This window comes from Myotis nattereri (assembly GCF_964212035.1).
Source record: "Myotis nattereri genome assembly, chromosome: 10".
NCBI lineage: Eukaryota > Metazoa > Chordata > Mammalia > Chiroptera > Vespertilionidae > Myotis > Myotis nattereri.
Genome location: NC_138085.1, coordinates 81,627,960 through 81,652,603, shown reverse-complemented (window position 1 = coordinate 81,652,603; position 24,644 = coordinate 81,627,960). Strand labels below are relative to the sequence as shown.

General features: G+C 51.7%; 2 protein-coding genes across 4 annotated transcripts in view; one reads left to right on the top strand and one right to left on the bottom strand.

Moving 5' to 3' along the window:
* The window catches only part of ATP6V1C2 (ATPase H+ transporting V1 subunit C2), a 30,217-nt gene extending 24,710 nt beyond the window's left edge, over nt 1-5,507 (top strand). Inside the window, exons 11-14 of one of the 3 annotated variants that reach the window (XR_013996540.1) lie at nt 517-1,006; nt 1,429-1,526; nt 4,784-4,916; nt 5,233-5,484. Coding sequence is in view for 2 of the 3 variants with exons in the window: in XM_081101434.1 (XP_080957560.1) it covers nt 517-654; nt 1,429-1,526; nt 4,784-4,916; nt 5,233-5,322 (459 nt within the window). In the remaining variant the exon portion in view is untranslated. Of the gene's footprint in view, nt 1-516; nt 1,007-1,428; nt 1,527-4,783; nt 4,917-5,232 lie in introns of all 3 variants that reach the window. The other 2 variants (XM_081101434.1, XM_081101433.1) reach the window with 2 other exon arrangements.
* A 427-nt stretch (nt 5,508-5,934) lies between these two features.
* Nucleotides 5,935-23,924, bottom strand: PDIA6 (protein disulfide isomerase family A member 6). The gene is made up of 13 exons (XM_081101432.1): nt 23,830-23,924; nt 17,862-18,003; nt 16,143-16,200; nt 15,662-15,788; nt 13,157-13,257; nt 11,879-12,009; nt 11,240-11,354; nt 10,620-10,760; nt 9,908-9,992; nt 9,738-9,810; nt 8,270-8,428; nt 7,177-7,273; nt 5,935-6,394 (listed from the first exon to the last, which is right to left on the bottom strand). The coding sequence occupies exons 1-13, from the start codon at nt 23,846-23,848 to the stop codon at nt 6,326-6,328; spliced, it is 1,317 nt and encodes a 438-aa protein (XP_080957558.1). The 5' UTR covers nt 23,849-23,924; the 3' UTR covers nt 5,935-6,325.
* Between the last annotated feature and the right edge of the window lie 720 nt (nt 23,925-24,644).

Below are 24,644 nucleotides of genomic sequence, written 5' to 3'. Positions count from 1 at the left end.
CCGCCCGGCTCCTGAGCCTGTTTGCAGGTGGGCATGAGCAGCATCCTGTATCTTTCTGGCGACTTGTCAGCGGAAGGGACGGCTGGGTCCCGGATGTTGTCGGTTCCCTCTGAGATCACAGGGTGGGAGTCTCCCGAGCGCCCAGCTGTCTGAGAGAAAGATGTAAAGGGTGCCGTGCACTGACTGCATGCCGGGCGCCCCGAAGGCCAAGGAGGCTGCCGTGGCTGGGCTGGATGGAGACGCCCTGACCGCGCCCAGACAGACAGCTCCGGAGCTGCCCTGGCCCAGGCCAGGCAGAGGGAGCGATGTGTAACCCCAGCCCTCGGCCAGAGACGGGCTCTTTCCCCGGAATACGGAGCCACAGGAAGGCTGTCCCGGGCCGGCCGGGCAGACAGGGCCACGCCTCCACCCCTGGGCGGGCGGCATCCCTGAGCCTGCCTTCCGTCAGGCGACGAGAATGGTTTCTGTTTCTGATGTGTTTCCTGAAAGATTAATAAATCGTTTCTGTGCCTTTAGCAAACTACCTGTGTTGCTCTTAAAAAGGGATCCTCCACCTTCCCGGACCACAAGGTTAAGGTAACCCCGCTAGGTAACCCCGATAGGCCCGCTGCGGGGCACAGCGACAGAGAGAGAGAGAGTGAGGGCGAGAGCGAGGTAAGCCACCCCCGGAGTCCTGGGGTCCCCGCTCGCATGCCCTCGCCAGCGCAGGTGTCTGAGCGGCAAATCCTTGCCTTTCTGTTCTCTACGCGGCTTTTGAGGTCTTCAAGGAGCCCAGAGCGGGGCCTTCTTCCTAATCTGCAGGGCCTCTTTGGGGCGGCCCCGCCCCCCAACAATGGACGGTGCTTTGGGCCAGGCTGCCTCTGCTCTGCCTGGAGGTGACGAGCTGGTGACGGGCAGGCCCTGCTGGGGGCAGGCGTGGCGGCAGCTCCGCTGTCTTGTCCTGGCTGGACCCACTCCTGACCTTTGTGGGCGCAGGGCCTCGGCTGCGAGACTTGAACTCCCCCAGGTGACCGCCACACCAGCGTTAGTGACGCCCTCACGCCCTGGGGCTGTGGTCATAGCGTGAGGTGGGGGCCCCGCTAGAGCCTTCCAAGAAGGTGGGCCCTTGTAGCACAGAGTCTGATGGAGGCTGTGAGCTGCCTGCTGAGAGCCCTGAGGTCAGGGGCTGCCCGCGCCCCGCTGCCCGGTCTGAGGTGGCCCCACGCATGTGCCGGTGGTTGGCCCGCTGAGCTTCCGGCCCCCGGCCCCCCGGAGAGCACGGTGCTGGGCCCGACTCGCTGCTTCTGCTGGCCCCGCCCCGGGCGCTCCTTCTCGGCTCAGGGCTTGCTCTGTCCAGCCTGCCTGGAGGTGATGGGCTGGTGACGGGCAGGCCCTTCTTGGCTCGGGTCGGCGGAGGGGCCGAGAGGTCATGGCTGCCCTTCTCTGCAGGGCCCCCTGCTGCGCTGGCTCAAGGTGAACTTCAGCGAAGCCTTCATCGCCTGGGTGCACATCAAGGCGCTGAGAGTGTTCGTGGAGTCTGTGCTCAGGTAGGTCGGCGGAGGTGCCCGCCGGGCTGTCCGGGGTGGGGTGGCCGGGAGCGGCAGCTCTGGGGCCACGGGGCTCCCCTCCAGCCTCCAGGCTCAGGGCCAGGACTTCCGGGGTCCAGTAAACCCTCCCTCAGCCCTGAGGCCCCGGCTGCCGGCTGCTCTGCTCTGTCCCTGTCCTGCCAGCCTCAGGCAGGTGCCTCCTGGTCTCCCGCTGGCTCCCCCCCGCCCCGCAGCGTAGCCGCCAGGGACCAGCGTAGCCGCTAGGGCCCAGGGACCCTGCAAATACCAGCGCCTCTCACACCTGGACCGGAGAGCTCACAAGGCCCCAGAAAAGTAAAACCCAAACCACATAAACCACCAGCACCAAACTTAGGATACCTTTATTTTTTTTTAAAAAGCTATAAAATAGGTTCACTGTGGAAATTTTGGGAACGATAGATAAGCACAAATAATGAATAGAAATCCCCTGAAACTTGAACAGCGAGAGAAAACACTACTAAAATGCAGTTTTTTTGACTTTTTAAATGTACAGATGTGCATAATCCTATGTATTTATGAAAACGGAGTCAAACAGGAACTATTCCTTAAAGCCTGCTTTTTGGGTGCTTGAACATGTCCCTCCAGCCCTCCCCGCCTGCACTGCAGGTTGCCCCGGGTCCCCTCCCATCACCCACCTGGCTGGCCAGCCCGACCCCTGCCCAAGCTGCTGCGTCTCCCGGTCCCGCCCTCCTCCCAACATGGGTTTCTGCCTGTGTGGCTCCCCTCCCTCCAGCACTGTCACTGCCAGTGCTCAGCTTGGACTCCGCTGCTCCCCCACCCTCACGTCCTGCCCCCGCTGCCTCCACCCACCGCACCTTCCACAGGCCTGCCCAGCCTGCCTTTGCTTTCTTTTCCGCTGGTCTCCCACCTCAGCTTGCCCGGCTGTTGCCATGGGCTCCTACCTGGTTTTGCCCCCAGTTCATCCTCCACGTGGCTGCCAGTGTGGTTTTGTCCAAACGCAGATGGAGCTGACCCTGGCTCCTCAGCTTCTACCCCCATCTCAGAGGTTGGCGCCTTGGTGATGAGTCCCAGACTGGCCCCGCTGCTGCGGTGACCAGTGTCCCGAGACGGCTGTGCGACACGAGCACTGTAAAAAGTCACGCTCAGAGTCTGTGCCGTGGGAAACATTCCTCACGGTCCCACGCCCACCCGTGCTCCAGGCGGAGAGTTTCAAGACTCCGTGTCTCCCGACTGGGATCGTTTATACCTAAGATTCTGCAACTTGCTTTTTTCATCTGCTCTGTATGTGTAGAGATACCAGGTCCTTTTAAAAAATATATGTTTATTGATTTCAGAGAGGAAGGGAGAGGGAGAGACATCAATGATGTGAGGGAATCATCGATCAGCTGCCTCCTCACACCCCACACTGGGAATCGAGCCCAGAACCCGGGCATGTGCCCTGATCAGGAATTGAACTGGGACCTCCTGGTTCATAGGTCAACGCTCAACCCCTGAGCCACACCGGCCAGGCTTACTTGACCCTCTTTAAAGGCCTTCCACTTCCCAGCCTGTGGAGAGATCGTAACTGAGAAAATAGATGAGCAAGTGCATTAGAGCAGCAGGGAACGTCCGCTGGCCTTTGCCCCCGTCGGTGCTGCCGCTCTGCCTTCTCCAGATGCCGTTTCTGACCTTTTCCTCCTCTGGGAGCCCAGGGGAGGGCTGGGCTGAGCCCCCCTCTGCGCCTATCATCGGGCCTCATTGCACAGAGTAGATGCTAAATGACTGTGGACAGAGTAGCATCAAAGTGAGGACGCGCTAGTTCATCTTCAGGGTCAGTGAGCCGGGGTGGTCAGCTGGCTGAACCGGACGGGGCCGCAGGCGGGGCTGTGGTGGGGCTGCTAAGGGGGCCGGGGACTCGCGCATCGGCCTGGACCTGAGCGCGGTCTCAACAGGAACACGTTAGGGAATCCTCCGTGATGACTGACGTCTGGAGTTCACCTAGGAGGGACCACCTCAGGGACCCCCGGCATTTAAGGAGGGGCAGCCGAGAAGCCCGAGGAAGTGAGACGGGAGAGGGTGCTGGAGGGCCAGGGAGGGGAAGCTTCAGGTGCTGATGTCTCTGGTGTGAGAAGCTAAAGGCAAAGGATGACTGAGTGACACAGATCATGGTGACAGGACACTGGACACTGACGTTTGGAACAGGAGTTGTAGGGAGTTGAAGTTTTTGTTTGGAACAAGGCAAGATGGCGATGTAAAGGGGAGGAGAAAGGCTGGACCAGGGGTGGGCAAACTTTTTGACTCGAGGGCCACAATGGGTTCTTAAACTGGACCGGAGGGCCGGAACAAAAGCATGGATGGAGTGTTTGTGTGAACTAATATAAATTCAAAGTAAACATCATTACATAAAAGGGTACGGTCTTTTTTTTTTTAGTTTTATTCATTTCAAAGGGGCCGGATTCGGCCCGTGGGCCGTAGTTTGCCCACAGCTGGGCTGGACCCTGCAGCAGTGAGGCGGGCACTGACAATCCATACGGGTTGCAGGGGGAGGTAGGCCTGATGCCTGGTTACATGGGACGCCACTACAGACAGCCCACTTCCCTGGTCCCGTTGACTTCCCTTTCTGCAGCTCAAATACATTTCAGTATTTCGGGGTACAAGGCATCAGCAGCCAGAAGTGAGGACTGGCAGAGTGTGGGAGCCAGGGGGAATTTACGGACACTGGGAAATAAAAACGAAGGAGTAGTAACAGATTTTTGGCCACATGAGTGGCTGCGCGTCGGGCAAGCCCAAGGGTATGATCCTTTACGGACTCGCCCAGCTGGCGCGGGGACAGGAAGGCGCATGGTGAGCAGAACGGACCCAGGCGTGCCGAGTCCATTCCAAACCTTTGTCCACAGAAACTCAGGAGAAGGAACGAACAAGCTTGATAAACCAGCTGGGTTCCAGTCAGTGCTTTGGGTCAGAACAGTCCGTCAAATTGCCTATTTACCCCACGCACTCCCCACCTTGTGGCCACCAGGGCTGGGCTGACCTCCCGGCTCCCCAGTCAACAACCATCCTGTCAGAAGCAGGCCAGCGTGTTGTAGGGGTTTGTCTAGCCAGAAGGACCCGGTAATCTGCTGCTTCTCCCAACCCTGGCCACGCTGCTGGACGAGCTCTCTTTTCCCAAGCTGTGCTGGCGGCAGCTCTGCAGGAGAGCCCGCTTAGCTCCCGTCCAGTTCCCCGTCCCCACACTTGCTTCCGAGCAACCCACTCACACAGCTTGTCTGTCCGGGAAGGTACGGACTCCCAGTGAATTTTCAGGCTGTGCTCCTCCAGCCTCAAAAGAAGTCGTCCATCAAGCGTTTGCGAGAGGTTCTGAACTCCGTCTTCAAACACCTGGACGAAGTGGCAGCTGCCAGCATGTTGGATGTAGGTATCCGACCGGAAACAGCCGTCTGCAGCTTGGGTCCGCCTCGCCACGTGGTGCGAACGTCCCCCAAATGGTGCTTGCCAGGCTCTAGTGAGAATCTACCTTTCACCAGGAGGGAAGTGTGCAGGCTGTGTGTGTGTGTGTGTGTGTGTGTGTGTGTGTGTGTGTGGCGGGGTGAGGGTGAGGGTGGGGGTGGGGGTGGGGTGGGAGCTGTGCAGGGCAGAGCATGCGGTCAGTGCCTACAGCTTCCTCACAAAGGTAAAGATAAAACCCGAAACTCGTTTGTGCGCTTAGAACATGATGTCTTTTTTGCAGGCAGCTATGGATATCCCTGGGTTGCAACTCAATAACCAAGACTACTTTCCTTACGTCTACTTCCGCATCGACCTCGGTCTTCTCGACTAGCACGCCGGGCGGGCGCCGCTCCGCTCCTGTCGTGCGGACGGCATGACGGACGCTCCTTTCATCTCCTACAGGACTTAGATTTCCAGAGAAATGGCTCACAGAAGTTGCTCACTGTTGTATTTATTTTTTGTAAGTTACAATAAAGAAGTGCTCAGTCCTTCCAATGGGCTCTTCACTTACATCCTAACATAACCCACACTTCCTTTTCTGAATGTCTTACACGGATGGGGACTGCTCAGCAAGGGGCCACCTGCTGCTGTCTGTCTTAAGGGGCGCTCTGTGAGGACTTAGTAGCAACACTGAAAACCGTGCGCTAACTGTACCACCTGCCGCAGCCCCCGCCGTTGCTGCTGGTGGCCCCACGCGCGCTGGGGCCTGAGCCGTTCCCACTGCGGGGCTGCCTGTCGTCCTCTCTGAACTCGCTCTCCACTTCACAGGCCCGGGGAGCCTGGCCTGCAGCCACGGGAATGTGTGCTGTGGGGCATCCAGATGGCGTCATCCGTCACACGTTCTTAGAAAGGAAAGACCTCAGGGCCAGACCGTCATCACCAGATCAATTTACTGGCTAAGCATCAGGCTCTGAATTTATGACGGGGACACTAATTTCATACATTTGTTGGCATTGTCCAAAATATTGTTTTATTCTTTCATGGAAAAGCCATTAATATTCAAATGAAAGAATCACATTAAAAAACTGACATAAGAAACAGCCTCCAAGAACACCCCAGCAGCAGTCAGAGGGAGGGAAAGTGTTTCAACAGCCCAGAAGTTTTCTTCAAAATAGTACTTGACAGAAGCCACCCCATCCACTGGCTACAATTCATAGAATTTTTCACTGTTTTCTTGAGATGCAAAAGTTCATTGTTGCAGTGTTTTCAAATGACCAATCAAGTGCTACTTCTTGGTTACAAGGCCACAGTAGATGCGTCTGATTGCAGAGAACGTTCCTCCACTGCTGGAAACATCTGCTCCCAAGAAAAGAAGGCGCAAGTTGTGCTGAGCCTCACAACTCGTCTTTTTCCAAGTCGTCCAGCTCCACGTCGCTGAGGTCAATGTCGTCTTCCACAGGAAGCTGCAAAACAGGGAACCACGTCAGGCCCGCAGTCAGGCGCAGGCGGCCCTGGAGCTCGCAGTCTCCGCTCACGGAGGAGGAAGGATCCCGAGGGCTCCGGACCACAACACCAGCTCCTGCCTGACCCAGGTCTGCTCTACAGCTGGGCGAGAAGCTGAGAACATAGGGAACATGGCTCTACTGGCACTCTTCAGCTTGGCCTGTCGAGGAGGGCGGGCAGAATGTGCCAGAATAAAGGCTCATTTCAAAGCTGTGACTTCCCATTTCTGTAAGGCAGGTGCATGAATTCAAGGTTCATGTTCACTCTGGGGTGCTGTCCGGAAAGCAACCTCCTTATGGCCTGATCTTGAGGTCTATGTTAAGCAAACCAAATGCCATGCAGCCATATTCACAGGGGGGATGGGATGAGGCCCTGAGAGGAGGGACCTCCCTGAGGCTGTGATGTTTCTGGCATCAGGTGAAGGCTTAGGTCTGGACACGGCCCCTTTCCCGGGGGGGCCGAGGGCCGGCTCCCTCCCCTTCCTCCCCACCCTGAAAATTCCGGTCGACCAGCATTCCCCAAAACAGGAGGCCGCGGGAGACGGTTGCATGGTGGCTGGGGTCGACCAGATGTCCCGGCCCAGACTTGGTCTCCGGTGGGCGTCTGTGAGAGAGCGGGTCGTTCCTTCGGAAAGGATTCGGTTCACAAGCAGCAAAGATGCGCAGGGACCGGGAAGGTAAAAAGAGGATGGCGTCCCCGCCACGATCCTGCGCACAGCCTCCCGCCCCGTCCCGGGACTCACCTCGCCATCCTTGCCGTCCCAAGGCTCTCTGGTGCTGATGGTGGGGAAAGCCCCCCCTCCTACAGGTGCTGTGGATCCTCGCCCAAAAGAGAGCTCCCTTGGGGAAAACAGCCAAACAAGCGCAGGGGTTAGAGGGACTGCGGGTGCACGGAGAGCCAGCTGTAGAGGATGGTCTGCCACCTGCTCATGCAGACACCCCCCCGGGACACGCCCTGAACGGCACTGCCTGTTCAAGCAGGACCACCGCACACCAGGCCTGGAATCCACCGGCGTCGGCGTCAGACAGAGCGGCTCATTTAACAAACAGCACGTGTATTTTACTAAAATACAAATTATGTAAAACTACCAAGTTGAGAGTTAAGCCCCAGAAAGGCTGTGTGAAAGACGGCGATTCCATTCCTCTCCTCGGTCCCACAGCGAGCCCCGATTCCGCACTTCCCTCGCCGCTCAGCTTCAGGGAGACGCGAGCCCTGCCTCTGGCAGGCGCTGGGAGAGAACAGGCCCGGGAAGACCGCAGGCTGGGAAACGGCTGCTGTACAGGAGCCTCGAATGTGCTCAGGTGAAGGGCGCTGGAGTGTGGGCTTGGAAAACCCCAAAGGATAGACACTACGATTCCTGTGGGTGCTTGACAGCTGCTCTCTGCACGTGGGAAAGTGGGGAAACGTAACTGCTACTCTGCCTGTTTGACAGTAACACCATTCTGAAATAACTACACTCTAAGACCAATGCCCAGAAATGGCAACCGGATCATCTGAGGTCAAGGGCACCAAGCACGCTCGGGCGGGAATGGGGGAGACAGGCTGCTTCCCCCGCCCATGAGACCTTGAAGAGAATCAGGAAGAGCCCAGTCTCAACTGAACAGAATGACGAGGTGACCAGAGAACAGGGAAGCGTGAGCATCAACTGCTACTGCAGAACATTCCCATGGAAAAGGCAACTGAAAAGCTCAAATGTATAAACTTCTAAGTCTCTGATGTCAAATACAAACTAATTCCACTTATTGCCTGTTCTACATCAACCCAGTTTTGAATCAAAGCCCACAGCAAAAACAAGCAGACAAAACAAAAACAACTCAAAAGGGCAAAAAGGTTACCTGAGAAACTCGTTAATGCCTTGCTCACTGAAAGACCCTTTCAGAAGAGCGAACTTCATCTTGCGCGCGTTAATGGCCGCCATGGCGGGGTAGCCAAACCCCCCGATCCCCAGTGCGTTCTCCAGCTCAGACTGCGCGCCAGCTTCCGTCCACAGCCACCTAGGAAGGCAGACTGGTTTCAGGGCAAAGGCCCCTTTCCATTCAGTTAGACCCTAACTAGCACATCTTGATTAAAGAACAAAAGACTACACTTCAAATATTTTATGGATGAAATAAATGAGAACAAAAGGTAAGTTTCAAAAAATAATGTATTCTAAATGTGCTCCTGAGTAACACAGTTCCTCCCTCAAGTTTCCTACACCCCAACTCCAGAAGTCCCCCAAATGGACTGGTCTACCTATAAGACAGTTTCTCCACCCACCCCCATCTCCAAAATATTGTCCACTAAGCCTCATGAACTTTCTGTGTTTGTTACCAATATCATTTAGGTAATTATGTATGTATCATTTAGGTAATTATAACACATGTAATAACTACTTTTTAAGAAATTATGGATATGTCATCATTATCCCATACAGAGTGGTGCAAAAGTAAGTTTACAGCTGTTCATATGGAAAATTTACAATTAGTAAATAATGCAGGAATAAACTATTTCATGTACTCACAACTCTAAACCTACTTTTGCCCCACCCTGTATAACAATGTTCAACCAACCCGGCCGGCTTGGCTCAGTGGTTGAGCATCGAACCAATGAATCAAGAGGTCACAGTCTGATTCCTGGTCAGGGCACATGCCTGGGTTGGGGACTCAAACTCCAGTGTGGGGCGTGGAGGAGGCAGATCAATGATTCTCTCTCATCATTGATCTTTCTATCTCTCTCTCCCCCTTTCTCTTCCTCTCAGAAATCAATAAAAATATATTTAATTTTTTTAAAAATGCTCAACCAAATTTAGTAACTTCTACAAAGGGGAAAATGAAAAACTCAGCAGGCGGCCTTCTGTAGGCACACAATCAGTGCCTGCCGAACTAACAGGAAGCACAAGGCACAGCGACAGTGATCGCAGGGGCTGCAACACAGGCCGAGGATGAGAAGCCACAGGATAAAGGGAGGAGACAGGCATCCTTTGTTTGAAAAATGTGTCCAGATCTGGTGTTGCAGGGGAGGGCACAGAAGCACCTCCGTTTCTTCCTCCTTATCTAGCCTTCGAGGCCATGCTAGAATTCAACTATGTTACTAATTAAGTTTTTGCTTGCTAGCCTGGGACCCCAACCACCATTTAAACTACAATTCATATGAGAAAAAGTATGTTACAAACAACTGCCTTATAAGTAAGAAACCTGCAGTACTTCTTTTCTTCCTAAATGACACAAACAGGAACCCATCCTAAGAAAACGGAGGGAGCCACACCCTTTCAGGAAGCACCACCCTCTCCTGCCCACGTGGGAGGGACTAAGTTCAGGAACTTACCCCCACATTTTCTTCTTGTATTTGTCTGCCAATTTCAGAAGAACTTCCAAATAAGAATTTCTGCCTGCCGCTCCTGATTTAAACAAACAGAAATTGTAAAGACAGAAATAAAGGAGCAGCATGAATTGCTTTAGAAAATGTTCAGAGCAGCGAGTTCTTGTTCGTCGTACCCGTGTCGAGAATGTGGGGCAGGACGGCCACCACACAGAGCTGGTGCTCCTCACACGTCTTCTTGGCGACGTCCTCACTGACGATCTGGGACCCGGCAGACAGGGACGGAGACAAAGCCTTAGCACCATCACTTCCATTACAGGGCAGAGCAGGAGTCTCCCAGGACACTTCCTGCTGCTCCCGAGCCTCCACCAGCCCCGCCTCAGAGGTTCCGTGATGGGTCCTCAGCCGTATGGGGGTGCTGAGGACTCGCACCCACAGTCTCTGAAGTCAGAATGCTGGGCGCTGCCTGGCTCTGACACTTCTGTCACACTTATGCGCATCATATATTTTTATGAATTTGCAGCTCCCCGTGCCTCAGTTTCCTCATATGTTAAATGGAGATTAAAAACAGTATTTACTGCTACGTGTTCACATGAGAATTAAATGAGGGAAATCTACATGAAAGCAGCACAGTGCCTAGTACATAGTTCACTGCTCAATAATGCTGGCTATTACTCTCAGAATGAAAGGAAAGACCCATTCTATTGCTGAGAAGCTCAGGTGTCCTTTTTCACAGTGCAATGATCGCAGTGCTAACGTTAGGAAAAGCAGTGATTTAACTGACAGGTTAAAGAGGATTTTAAAGGAGAAGAGTCCATGTGAAGAGAGGTCTAATGCCCCCCTCCCGTCAGAGGAAGGCGTCCCTCCCTGTGCGACAGGCCTGCTGACCTCGAGCAGCTCAGGAGGCGGAGCGTTATCAGAAAACAGGTCCAGGGCCCGGGAGACGATGTCAGATCTTGTCCGCCCCCCGTCATAATCCACAGGAGACTCGCCTTTCTGGAATATCTTGATTGTAGGAAATCCCCTAATCTATTAAAGATCAAATGAGCATTTAATAAGAAGCAAGGTAATCTTTATGGTTTCTGAAACCACCTTCTGAGTAATTTAAGGTCAAAAATATTCCCAGCCTGCATCCGTGTCCAAGGATGACACACAGGTCTGGAAGTCAGGGGGTTTAACAATCTGATGCAGGGCGTGGCCAGGTCTTATTCAAACCCTGGATACACACGTAACATATCTGCTCTAGAACAAATGGACCCACTCAAAAGCCCCACGAACAACTTGCACGCGTGGGAAGGCTAAGGGACCACACTAGGCGCACAGGAACAGTGGAATCCTGGGAGGGACAGCTCCCAGACTCACTATTTATTAGTTCTAACAGTAAGTGGCTTAATTTCTTCACGACAAGAAGACGAAACACCCCTCCTCTCACACGGAGGCCTGGCGTTCTGGGTAAAGCAGCAGGGAAAAGGCGAGTATTTCACAAAGAGAAAGCCTGATAAACGTACCCCGTACCGGCCGGTCAGCATCTGGTTGGCCGTGGCGTCCACAGCCGCCAGCTTCACCTTCCCTTTCGTTTGCTCTTTCACCTCAGTGGCTGCCGCGGCCCATTCTGGCTCTAGGCTGCAAACAAACAGCCTCATCTCAGCACAGAGACTTTAACTGAGGGGCGCGTTTCCGCCCGCCCGGTGACGTCACACTTGGAAAACATTTTCCGTAGATTTATGAAAGACACGATGCGCCCTTCCCATGAGCTTCCCAGTCCTTCGTCACTCCCCCCTAGTTTGACTGCTTAGCTCTGTTAACCTTTGCAAATCTGACAGAGGAAACTCCTGGGACTAAAGCCAATGTTTATTGCTTGTTTAGAGTCAGAGCATTTTGGGAGGAGATACTGGTTATATCTATGATCTGGTTCAGCTTTTCAAAGGGAGTTACACACTCACTTATATGTGGAATCTAAACACACACACACATGCAACAAGCTCCTTGACACAGGGAACAGATTGGTGGTTGCTATAGGCAGGGGGCAGGGTGGGCGAAGACGAAGAGAGTAAAACACAAAAACAAAAACAGAAAACTCCGAAGCAAGCCCGATAATTGTATTGAAAACTCTGACTTAAGAAAAAGACTTGGTTCAGAGAACTTACTTTTTGCAGTGTCCACACCAGGGGGCGTAAAACTCAACCATCCAAACGTCTTCACTGTCAAGAACATTCTTGTCAAAGGTGTCGTCCGTCAGCTCGATCACGTCTTTCTTACTTGAGCTTTCACTTCGACCCTGTCATCGGGACATCAAACATTAAACTACGCAGTGGCCAAAAGAACAGGATCCCTATTCTAAACGCACCGATAACTAAATCGCCTCTACCTTTTAACGTTTTTTGAGTTTTTCTTTCAAGTAAAAACTACTTTGTCAAATGAGGACACTGTGTTTATCATTTTTGCTGGATAAACAATATTTAGTTTCAAACAGTTACCTGTAGTACATTCAGTATAACAAACAGGGATCTAAATTCAGTCCCTTGCTGTTTGTCTAAGAGCAACTTCAGCCTGGCTCAAAGAATCACCTTAACAACACGATTCGAATTCAGACTCCAGCTCACTGCTGGCGACCCCAGGATGCCGCACATCACTACCGTTACCACCTTTCCACAGTCTCTGCCACTGAAGAAAAATAAAGTAACACCCCCCCCCCCTTCCTTTTCTCAAGTGCTTTTCCTCAGTGTCGACCCTGAGAAACCGTGAGCGCTGCTACCTTGCTTCTGCTGCCTGGGCCCCAGCCCGGAGCTAGGGGGCGACTGCTCATTCCGTGACCAAGCCTGAGATGCAGGCAAGGGCGCCAAGAGGAGCAGAGGGCCCTTTATCTACATTTACCAGGGAACCCAATGCCCTTCACAAGATCATAAGCATCTGATGGCTTAACGTCACACCTCATACCAGGGCATCTGAAACACCAAGCCATAGAGCAGGAACTGCTTTCTCCTCTTCCCTACGCACTTTTGGAGAATTTCCCATGGATCTGGGCTCACTGCCCCGGATCTGGGCCGAGAGGGCACCCAAATTCCACCTGTGCCGTCGATCGGAGCTGGGCCCCCCTCTCCGTGCACGTGAGCGTGGCCTGGCGCTCGCCCTCTGCGCCCACTCCTCTCCCAGCCCCGGGCCGAGGAGGCCTCTCTGGGGCTGGCTCTGGGCCCGCGGGTGGGCAGGGTGCCCTGGGACTGACTGGCTACCATGACGGTGGTTCTGAGGCGGCCAAACGAGCAAGCTGGAGGGCTGACTCCCTCTGGGTCAGGGGACCCAGCCTCCTATTATTTTTTAAAAGGAAGCCCACCAATCTGCAGTATTTAAAAAGAAACCTATCTTCCGCCAGGGGTGCACTGAGGCTTCACCATCATCACACAGGAGAGCCGACCCCGGAGCCTTACCTGTCTTCCAGAGCTGTAGCCCCTGCCCCCCAGGCGGTCCTTGACGAGCTGGCGCAGGGCACCGAGAGCGGCATCCACGATGGCGTCCGCAGTCCTGCCACCTGCAGGGACAAGGCGTCAGCAGAGCAGTGGGCGGCTGCACGCCCCGCGCCCAGGCCCTGCAGCTAAGACTCAAGAATGACAACAGCCTTCGGAAGTCTGTGATTTCTAAGGCAAAACTCAAATAAAATCGCGTCAGAAAGTTTCATCTTCCTTTTTTTCTTACAGGATTTCCTAATCAAATGGCCTAGAGGGATCAAAGCTGAGAACACCTCACTCCTGACAGAAAACACGGCACAGCAACACGCTGAGTGCATCCCATGTCCCGATCAGCTAGTGCTGCACCCCTGGCGGAGGCTCCCAGGGCCAGTGCCTACACAGAAGGCGGAGGCCATGGGAGAACAGGCTCTGGCTCGGCCCTGAGCCGTGACCTCCCACCAATCCTCACCTGAAATACACCAAGTCAAGGAACATGTGAGCCAAAGGCAAGTGAGGGTTTTCTCACTCTAGACCAGCCGTGGGCAAACTACGGCCCGCGGGCCAGATCTGGCCTGTTTGAAATGAATAAAACTAAAAAAAAAAAGACCGTACCCTTTTATGTAATGATGTTTACTTTGAATTTATATTAGTTCACACAAACACTCCATCCATGCTTTTGTTCCGGCCCTCCGGTCCAGTTTAAGAACCCATTGTGGCCCTCGAGTCAAAAAGTTTGCCCACCCCTGCTCTAGACCAAGAGTCGACAAATTCTTACTTTACTTACAAAAACAGGCAGCAAGCCAAATGCAAAACGCAACCCCTACTCTAAACACTTGTTTTTTCCAAGTTAGCAAAGCAAATTATTATTCTGAAGCAGAAAGCAGATGTTTACTCAGAAAAATGAAACTGATCATCTGACGAAGGTTCAGAGCTGGGGGTCCGGAAGAAAGGGGGTGTGTAAGGCCTCGCTGCAGGATTCTCTTCCACAGCTTGGTGACGAGCCAGCAACACTGTCTTTACCACGTCACAGGCTTTACATGTACGAGTTCAGGGGTAAAACAGGTTTTCACGCGCCATTTCACAGACAAGCAGCAGGTCCAGGAGTGAAGTGTTCTGTTTAGTTATAAAGCCCGTGTGATGAGGCCAACGTAAAGCCAGGCTGCTGCCAGCAAGGTCCTCTCTCCAGACCCTGCCCTCCCTCGAGTTCCCTTCCTGAGAAGGGCCTACCGGCTGGACACAGGCAGCCACCAGCAGAGATGTTACAGCAACACCTTGCTTGACTGGGATGCTGGTTCTCCTCCCCCCGCCCCCCAAACTTGTTTTGCTCACATAAAGCAACAATGATTGACTCTAAGTTGTCACTTTAGGGCCCATGTAATGAAATCTTAAAAAAAAAAAAAGATCAGATGAGCCGTAATTTAAATTTAAATACATCATGCCCAATGCTTTCTATTAGGACCACAAACAGCCCAACCTAGCAACTATGATTATCTTACATATGATGATGATCTGCCTGTGATATTCTAAATGCAATAGGACCATTGCATAAAAGAACCCACAGGGTAACTAAAATAACATTTAGCTTTGAGAGTCTGGAGCCAGAATTCTCTCCTCAGCTGCCTCAGTGACTAAGAGCAGATACTCACGATTTACTTATCTACAAAGCAGGGAAACTTTGTAGTTACTTCTCAATAGTCTGGGAGACTAAGTAAAAGCTTTAATACTATATGTTTACAAGACAAAGATTCATGGGCGAAATGCTCCATAGTAACATCAACAGTTTAAATTGACTCTCAAATTACAAGCCTTCTTTCTGCCACATGGCTCTTCGAGACCCTTTCCTAGTTAGAGGGCAGAGAGCTCACAGCAAGACATTTGTAGCCCTGGCCAGTGTGCTCAGTGGTTAGACCGTCGGCTTATGCCCCAAAGGATCATGAGTTCGATCTCCGGACAGCCAGAGAGGGTGCAGGAGGCAACCAATCAATGCGTCTCTCACTTCGATGTTTCTCTCTCTCCATCCCCCTCCCTTCCATTCTCTCTAAAAAAAAAAAAAAAAAAAAAATCAATGAGGAAAATATCCTCAGGAGAGGATTAACAAAAACAAAAACAAAAAACACTTGAAAATCTTTATTCAGTATCAAGTAACTGAAGTACTAAGTAGCTAGTATTTTTTTCATTATAAAAAGAAAGACAAGAGGGAAGCACAGAACATCATCACCATCGCTGCAAAGGCCGTGTGGGCTAAGCCAAGGCTAAGCCAAATGAACGACAACAAATAACTTTTTACCTGCATGACACCCATTTAAGCTTCAGAACCAACCAGAAGAGGTGGGAATTGCTCTGTGCCATTGCAGGGCTAAGGAGGTTTAGGCACAAAGAGGCTGAGGCAACAGGGCAAGCAAGTTACAGAATCCTAGTTTTCTCCTATTGTCCCCCCACCTGCTCAAATGAAAATTCCACCAGGGAAGGAGGTAGCCAAGTCCTTACCCTGATAATCTTCTGGTCTGTTTTTGTTGGATCCAAAAATCTTGATGGTAGGGAACCCCTGCACCCCATACTGGCCTCCGAGGGACTGATGCTTATCCGCGTCCACGGCACCCACCTTCACAACACCCTGTGGAAACACGAGAGCTGTCTACTTGCAGCTGCAGCCGAGTTCACAAGGACCAGCATCTGATTCACGTCAGCATCACAGATAACAAAGGGCTTTACACAGAGCGAGCGAGGGCTTCAGTCTGGGAAACCATTCCCAAGAGGAACGATGAGTGAAACACAAATTCTCCCATGAAACAGAACTGACAGGCGATATAAACATTAAAATGGACAGTATACCTTTGCTTCCTAGATCATTTGGGCATCAAAACAAGGGTTTTGAGCTTTAATATGCAAATTAGTTTCCTATTATGCATTAACTCACTAGCATGAATTGAAACATACCCAAGTGAATGTGGACATCTCAAAAACTTACTTTTAATGCAGTTGCTACTTTCTTCCATTCTGGTGTTAACCGCTGGCAGTGGCCACACCTTTTAGGGGATAAAAACAAAGTAAGGCAACAGTTAAAGCCTTTGATCCCATAAAATCACCCACAACAGTGTACTGAGTGACAGGCCCTGGGTGGCTGCTTACAGAGAGTACAAGCATCAGTAAAACAGGAACCTGAAGGAGCTCATCTTTGTATGACTTTATTAAAATCCTGTTTCATCTCAGAACTTTAAAGTGTTTCCTAATTACTGCTCAATTAAATTCTATTCAGTTTGAACAAACTCTAGCACTCCTGACTCCATACCAGAGACTAAACTTTAGCGTGTACCTGGTCAAGTGAGCCTCAGTGTGTGGCTCCAGCTGTACGGCAATGTGGCAGCATCACCTCCTAAAGCAGAGGGGTTCTGCCTTTATTTGCTGCACTGGATATTAAGTGAAGTATTTCATGGGGACTGGATATTAAGTGAAGTATTTCATGGGGACTGGATATTAAGTGAAATATTTCATGGGGACTGGATATTAAGTGAAGTATTTCATGGGGACTGGATATTAAGTGAAATATTTCATGGGGACTGGATATTAAGTGAAATATTTCATGGGGACTGGATATTAAGTGAAGTATTTCATGGGGACTGGATATTAAGTGAAATATTTCATGGGGACTGGATATTAAGTGAAATATTTCATGGGGACTGGATATTAAGTGAAATATTTCATGGGGACTGGATATTAAGTGAAATATTTCATGAGGACTGGATATTAAGTGAAGTATTTCATGGGGACTGGATATTAAGTGAAATATTTCATGGGGACTGGATATTAAGTGAAGTATTTCATGGGGACTGGATATTAAGTGAAGTATTTCATGGGGACTGGCATTATGTTTCCGAAACTCAGCTTCATGGTCTTCCAAAGGAAAAGCTAAAGCAACAGTGGAAACCTTCCATCAGGCAGACCCCAGGGGGAATGCGCCTGACTGTCCTGTGTGAGCTCGAAGGCACAGTTCACTCCTCAGAGGACCACTCTGGGTCTCAGGTCACCAGCAGCTCCCCTGCAGGTGCACTTGGTGGGAGTCGGGTCCCCCCAGGCAGGCGTGGCCTGCCCGTTCCCAGCTGTGACAGTCTCTGCCACTTCGCACCGCTCCCACCGACCGTCTCTACACTTCTATTTGTTGGGTTTTGTTTTGTTTTCATTAAATGTTTTAACTACATACTGTATTCTGACTATATATATAATTGTACACCATTAACGTCAATAGTAATTACATCTTCACCCCACCAAGGTTTTTTCCAACAATGAATGTAAAGCAAGACAATAACTTACATATTTCTGGGAGCAACCCTCTTCAAGAAATAGAATGGAGTCCATCACTGGCCCTTCCCTTTCCTTTGCCCAACGTTCTTTCTTTAGTTTCCCTCCTGTCCCCATCCTACTTACCTCATTGTAAGGATAAACCATCTTGAATTATAAGTTTCTTTTCCTTTTCTTGCAACATTAGCTACTCCCCCCTTACCCGCCCCCCCCCACACACTTGGCTCAATCTCCATGGCCCTTAATAAACAATCCTTTGTGGAGTCTCCCACGTCTACTTCTTCTAAGGAGTGAAGTAGGTAAACTAGATGGCTGAACAAAATCGCATTTTATATAGCATTTTTCCTTCTAAAGTACCACAAACAACAGACAACTATTTTATAATACTTACCATGGAGCAAAGAATTCTACAAACCACAAACTGTTACTCTGAATAACTTCTTGGTTGAAATTTGATGGAGTTAATTCGATTACATCATCACTAGAGGAGTACAGCCCGTTCGCTGTTAGAAAGAAGGTGCAGCTCACCAGACCTGGAGGAAGCACCAAAAGCAGGTCATGAGCAGCAGGAAACCCAGGCGGCCAGGCTTCTCCCACTGACCAAGGCCCTTCGCACTGGAGGACGGCCTGGGTCGGTCCCTCCTAGCCCTGTGCCCCTCTCCCTGCTGCTGTCGGAGCCCCTAGGATTCTCCTCCCACTGGCGCAGTCCGCACTCTCCTCTCTGGAGATGCACTGGAAAACGATTCAAACATTATTCTAGTGCCTTCGTTCTCTATACCCACCCTACGAGGTAGCACTACTATTGCCACTTATGGGCCAGGACACGGAAACACTGGGAGGCTACATCTAGCTGTGAGCTTGGGTAGCCCACGCAGTCTTTGTTCCCTGTGTTATTCAGTTGCCATATCAGCATGCCATCTTCATTTTTTTAATTTTGTTTTATTGTTTAAAGTATTACAAATAGTGGTACATATGTCTCCTTTTTTCCACCCATCGACCTTCCCCGGGCTTCCCCTATCCCCCGGCACATGCCCTCCCCCTCTCCCCCCCCCCCCCCCGCAGTGTCTTGTGTCCATTGGTTATGCTTATATCCGTGCATACAAGTCCTTCGGTAATCTCTTACCTCCCCCCGCCCCCAACACCCCCCAGCCTTCCCGCATGCCATCTTTATTAAAGCCTTTTTTCTTAATTGAAGGGAAAAATAATTATTTGTTTCCCCTACTAGACTGGGACTCTCTCAAGGGCAATGACCATTTTAATACTTTTATTTCTACTACACTATCAAATGGCATATCACCAGGCACTCACGATGTTGCTGGATGAGCTTACAAAGATTTTTCATGTGGTTAGTGGTATAAAGCGAACAGTCTATTGTGTCATAACGGCATAGTTTAGCTACACTGTGGACGACCAAGTGTATTTTTGTTAGTCACTCTAGGAACTCAATGCAATTTTTAATAACTATATTTAAAAAAAACACACACAAGTTCTGAACTGGCTTACAAGTATTTTAAGAACTCAAGTCTTTTAAATTGGTAATACTATCAAAATTGCACCTCCTCTTTTAAAATTCATATATAATTTTGTTTTTTAATTACATTGTTTTACACTGAAGAACAATGCTAAATAAGAGATTGTTCTTGATTTTAAGAGGAATATTTTCCCATATGCATGATGCTGGCTTTTGAGTTGAAACAGATAAACTATGTCATTAATGAAATTTCTATTACTGTCTTTTCAGCATCTATGAGAATTATCATATAATTTCTTTTAATCTGTTGATAAAACGAATGAAAAGTGAGTGACCCATCTTCTAAGCTAGTGTGTGTATATATGCCATCTTAGTCACATTTTCAAATGGAACTTTTTAGAATAACTCAATGGTAAATTTCTTCTGGAATTAATTGTTCTATTACTGAATATTCCACCTAATACTTACATAGCACTTTCTATTTTCAAATCACTTACAAACACATCAGATCACTTGATTTTTCGCAGCATCACTAACTAGAGACGAGAACCATCCTTACTGAAAAGGGCAGAGCGAGACCAAGGCCCACCTACGGGCATGCATGTAAGCGGCAGAGCAGCTCTCTGAATTACCAGGAGAGCAGGCCACGTAAGCCAAGGGAAAGGTGGGCTGGGCAACAGCAACAAATGCTACTGAGAGCTTAAGCAGGAAAGACGGAAAACTGCATCGGATCTAGTGACAAAGTCTAGTGACAAAGACCATCAGGCCCTGGCAGCGGTGGAGGAGTGAGAATAAGCAGCAGGCAGTCTACAGAAGATCGGAGTAGGAGGGGACACGTCGGGGAAAACAATACAGTTAACTGTCAACAAGTTTCATTATGAAAAGCAGAGAACGCAAGCAAATGTGGGGTAGAACGATGGTTTCTTTTGAAAGATGGGAGTGAACTGAGCACGAAGAGAAGGCACATGTGGTGGGAGAATGGCTAAAGATAAAGTACAGGGAATCATGAACAAAATGAAATGCCCACAGTCAGAGGGGAGGGACACACAGCCTGTGACAGACGGACCATCCCGTTGGTGACTGTAGCCTGAAGAGGACTGCACAGTCTTTACTCCATTTCAAGAGGCGGGGAAGGGTGAGTGTGAATGAAGAACAGAACAACCGAAGTGGCTCCCTCAGTAACTGTGCTGCCCAACGTGGTAGCCATTAGCCACACATGGCTACCCCACGCTGAGATGTGCTATGGGTGTAAAAAGCACTGCATTTCAAAAACTTGGTAGGAAAGAAAATTTAAACATATCTCATTAATATTTTTTATATTGACTACATGCTGAAATAGTATTTTAGACATATTGGGTAAATAAATATATATTAAAACAAATTTCACTCATTTTGTTGCCTTTTTCATGTGGCTACTAGAAAATTTTTGATTACCTAAGGCTGCATTAAATTTTGATTGGCTGGTGCTGCTCAATAATTTTTTCATTGCTGCAGAAAAAGTTAAATAGAGCTTGATATATTTAGTGAAGCAAGTGAATTAAGAACCTAAGCAAAGATAGTCCCAACTCCAAATAAGCTTGAAAGTAACATTGGTCCTGAAGAATCCTGAGAGCTACTGCATTTAAAGAAGTTTATCTTTTTTTTTTAAGTCAATGTGCATTGATACTTGTTCAATACATGTAGTTGTGAAATTTTCAAAAAATGGAAAAGCAAAAGAAAAGCCACCAACAGTCCCCACTAGAATATTCTTACTGACATCTCTATGCAACAAAAGTCTAAAATTTTATTATATATTTGTATAAATAGAATCTATATATCTATATATTTATATTCCCTTCTGTAACCTTTTGTCACTCAAAATAAGTTGCAGACATTTTCTATATAATTATGGGTTACTTATCACCCCCATAGTAACCAATTTTAATGGCTCTATCATGTTGCCAATCCACTACTGACAGAATCTGATTGTTTCCCACACGTCACTATTAACGGGCCAACGCTGAAAATGCTTTTCACCTTTGCTCCACTCAAATGAGTGGTGACAGTTAGGACACAATCTTACAGGGGGTGCTGGGGATTCGGCTAATATTGTGATATATTTATCTGTCCAACTGCTCCCCAGAAACTGACATCTTAACAAAGAGTAACACTTCCATGGCCTGTGTGCCAGGCATTGCTCTAAACATTTAAAATATAGTAACTCGTTTAGGAACTCTATGTGGTGTGGTATGTGCCCTCACGTTCCCTTTAGGTCAGAAAAACAAAGACACGTCGCTAAGGCCGTATAATTAGGAACGGAACATGGTTATGTAGCCCACGTTATTAACCGAAGGTCTGGGGACGGCGGAAACAATCCCAGGGAGGGTCACCAGGTCAGTCGTGGCAGGGGATTCGGTTCTTCCTTCCTCAGTCAGAACAGCAATCAAGACTGTACTGTCCCCTTCAAGCTAAAGTCACCAAAGGGATGGCCCATGATTTTACCTTGGGAATGAGCCTTCTGTCCAGACAAAGGTGGCCTCGCCCACTGACTGACACTCACTGTAACAGGGACTGAGGCCTGCACTCTCTCACAGTCCAGGAGCCCTCGGGGGATGTCCCCCTGACAGCAGTCAGACATCCTTAGCACTGCTGTGGAGGCAGAAGAGGCTCCCGCCACCCCTGCTGCACTCGCCAGCAGTGAGCCCAGCTTCTGGCTGAGCGGTGCTTCCCCTGTGGGAGCGCACTGACCACCAGGGGTCAGCTCCTGTGTTGAGCATCTGCCCCCTGGTGGTCAGTGTGTGTCATAGCGACCAGTGGTTCTGCAGTTCGGTGAATTTTCATATTACCCTTTTACTTTATAGGACTAGAGGCCAGGTGCATGAAATTCATGCATGGTGGTGGGGGGGGGGGGGGCTTCAGCCCAGCCTGCACCCTCTCAGTCCCGTGATGAATCGCCCCAAAGATGTAGGCCCTGCCCACCCACCACAGCCCACTGGTCAGTGGCCTGGGCCTCCCTCTTTGGGGCAATCGTGGAGCCCCTCAATTGATCGCCCCACCAGCTGGTGGCCTGGGCCTTCCTCTGCAGGGTGATCATGGGGCAATGGCTGGCCCCTGACCAATTGCATCACACCCGCCTTGGCTGGCCTGGCACCAGTGGGTGTCAGCATGGTCGTCCAGACGGTCGTCCTGCTGTTCGGCCGATTTGCATATTACGCTTTTATTATTACAGATTATATAGGATACTGGCGTTGGATGTTTGCTTGTCTTCAAATTTTGCCTCGTTCTCACAAGAGCCCCTGCCCCCCAATATATGGCTATCCAATGGAAATGTCTTAACGACAGAGCCTTGAGATCTAATCTTACTACACGGCAGAAGTACCTGGGAGGGTTAGAAGGAAATCAAACATAATACTCAGAAAGACAGGATAAAGGATGCATAAATTCCAACAGCAAAAACATGGCCAGTAACTACCCCACAGAAACCCTCAAGAAAACCCAAACCGTAGGTCCACTTACGATGATAAAGCAGGTCAATGCTGACCAATAGCGTTCTGTCTCTAAAACTCACATCCCATTCCACTCCCAGATAATGAGCACCGATGGGGACCGGAACACCTGGTGGGAGCCCGCCATCCGCGCTTGCCCTGATCCCTCCACCGCGGCTCAGGATGCTGCAAATCCACATCCGTCACATCTCCATCCCACACCTGCCAGCAAGGCGACACGGACCAACGCAGCCACCCAGAGACCCAGCGGAGCGGGCTCCCCAGAAGGCTGATTCCACTGGTGCCCATAATGAGCCTCGGACTTGGAGAGCTTCGTCTGAATCCACGTGTGGGCACCTTTTAAACAGATCACCCCACCCCCATCTCTTCTCCCCGCAGCGATACGGCAGGTATTTCTATCTTGTTTGCTCTCTGCGGACGTGTACGCACTCACGAACGCTCGGAACAGCCCACGGAGGGCCAGCCAGGGGTGGCTAAGGCACTCGCGCCCAGACACGCAGCTATGCTTGCGGGGGAGGGGCTGGGCTCACCCCTGCGGTCGGGGTCGCTGTAAGGGCCGTTAGGGCCCGGGAGGCGCCCGGAGCAGGGGGGGTAGGGGTCCTCCACGTCGCTCCCTCGTCCCTAAGGCGGGCATTGCCATCACTCAGCCAAGTCTGGGCTCCCTGTAGTTCTGCAAAGCGCGAGCCCATGGACCGTAACCAGCTTTAGGGACGCACTGCGCCCGACCAGGCAACTGCCAGGCCCGCGTGTCGATATTTCAGTTCTTCTTGGAAGTCGGGGTCCCATCAAACAAGTGGTGAGGACAAGCGGGGTGAGGAGCCGTGACCCCCCGTCCACACTCGGGGCTGAGGTCCCCTGGAGGCTGCAGCCCCAAGCCCGGCCGCCGTCAGAGGTCCAGCCCGGCCGCCAGCGCTCGCCCGCAGCCCCGGCCTCCGCCCCCGCCCGGCCGCCCCTCCACCCGGAGCTCGGCGCGCGGCGCGCGGACCCGGGCTCGCCGCTGTCCCGGGGTCCCCGGCGCCCCGGGTGCGAGCCCGGCCTCCGGGCTCCCTGCACCCGCCACGCTCCGCACACGCACCCCCCACCCCCCTCCAGGGTGGCTGCAGCCCCCGCCAAGGGCGCCCTCACCTCCCCACGCGCCCCGGAGTCCGCCAGGGCCCCGCACCTCCGCCCTTGGCCCGCACGGGGGGCTCCGGCCAAGGGCTCCCTCTACCGCCCCCGGACTCCCCGTTCATCCCCGGGCTCCATAGCCTCCCCGACCGCGTCCCCGCGGGGGCCAAGCCGCGAGCCCCCACCCCAGAGCGGCCAGGCCCAGGCCTCGCGCCCGCCCGCTTCCCGGGCTGCGGACCGTCGTGGGGGCTCGGGGCCTCCAAACTGCGCCCCAAGACGACGAAGGACGCGCCTACCGAGCACCAGGCGAGCCATGCCGAGCGTCCGGGCCGCCGCGCGTCCTGCCGCCGCCTCTGCTCCGCCGCGCCGCGCCCCCGCCGCCCTCGTCCCGCCCTCGGCCCGCGAGGCAGGCGCCCGGCGCTGCGGAGGGGCGGCCGGAAGGCGCTCGCCAAGCCGTGGCCGCGGCTCATTGGCCCCTGCAGGCGTCGCTCATTCGCGTAGCCAATGGGAGGCGGCCGGGTAGAGGTTACGGGTCTGGTGGGGTTTTTTAACGGGGGCGGGGCGAGCGGCGGAAGGAGGGACCTGTAGGGGGTGGCCGGCCCCATCGCTCCTTCCCAGGGGCCCCTCCGACCGCCACCCGTCCGGGGCGTTCGGGACTGTTTTGTTTGCGCCCAGCATTTGGTTTTTCTTATTTCTGGGGCCCTTATTCTCTCTCCACCCCGCCCCCGCCTTGCCTCCGACGAGCCCCTTTCCAGGCCTGATGCACCCCTGGCCTCCCCACCCCTTACCTCTTTGTCTCCAGGGAGGATACCTTCCTTCCGGCCTTCGGTGCATCTAGGACCTTATTACATGACATTGATTTTTCTTGTTCCCGGATGAGTATTCAGTCAAAAAACACATGCTAGGCACAGACTGCATGTAACTCACGCCACCTGGTATTCGTTCTGTTGACTGTCTTTAAAAGTTCTCTTGTCCTGGGCACATGCGTGTGTAAGACCAGGGTCCCCGTGGGCCTTAAGCTTCAGGGCCCTGGCTTTTCTTCCCCGCCCTGGCGGAGCCCTCGTAATGCCCTCACCCCCCTGGCAATGCCCTCACCGCCCTGGCAATGCCC

Coding starts and splice junctions, on each gene's coding strand:
- PDIA6 (XM_081101432.1), bottom strand. Junction 9,993..10,619: donor CGCCTCCTGAGCTGCTCGAG/GTCAGCAGGCCT, acceptor GCCGGGTCCCAG/ATCGTCAGTGAGGACGTCGC. Junction 8,429..9,737: donor TACAAGAAGAAAATGTGGGG/GTAAGTTCCTGA, acceptor CTGCCTTCCTAG/GTGGCTGTGGACGGAAGCTG.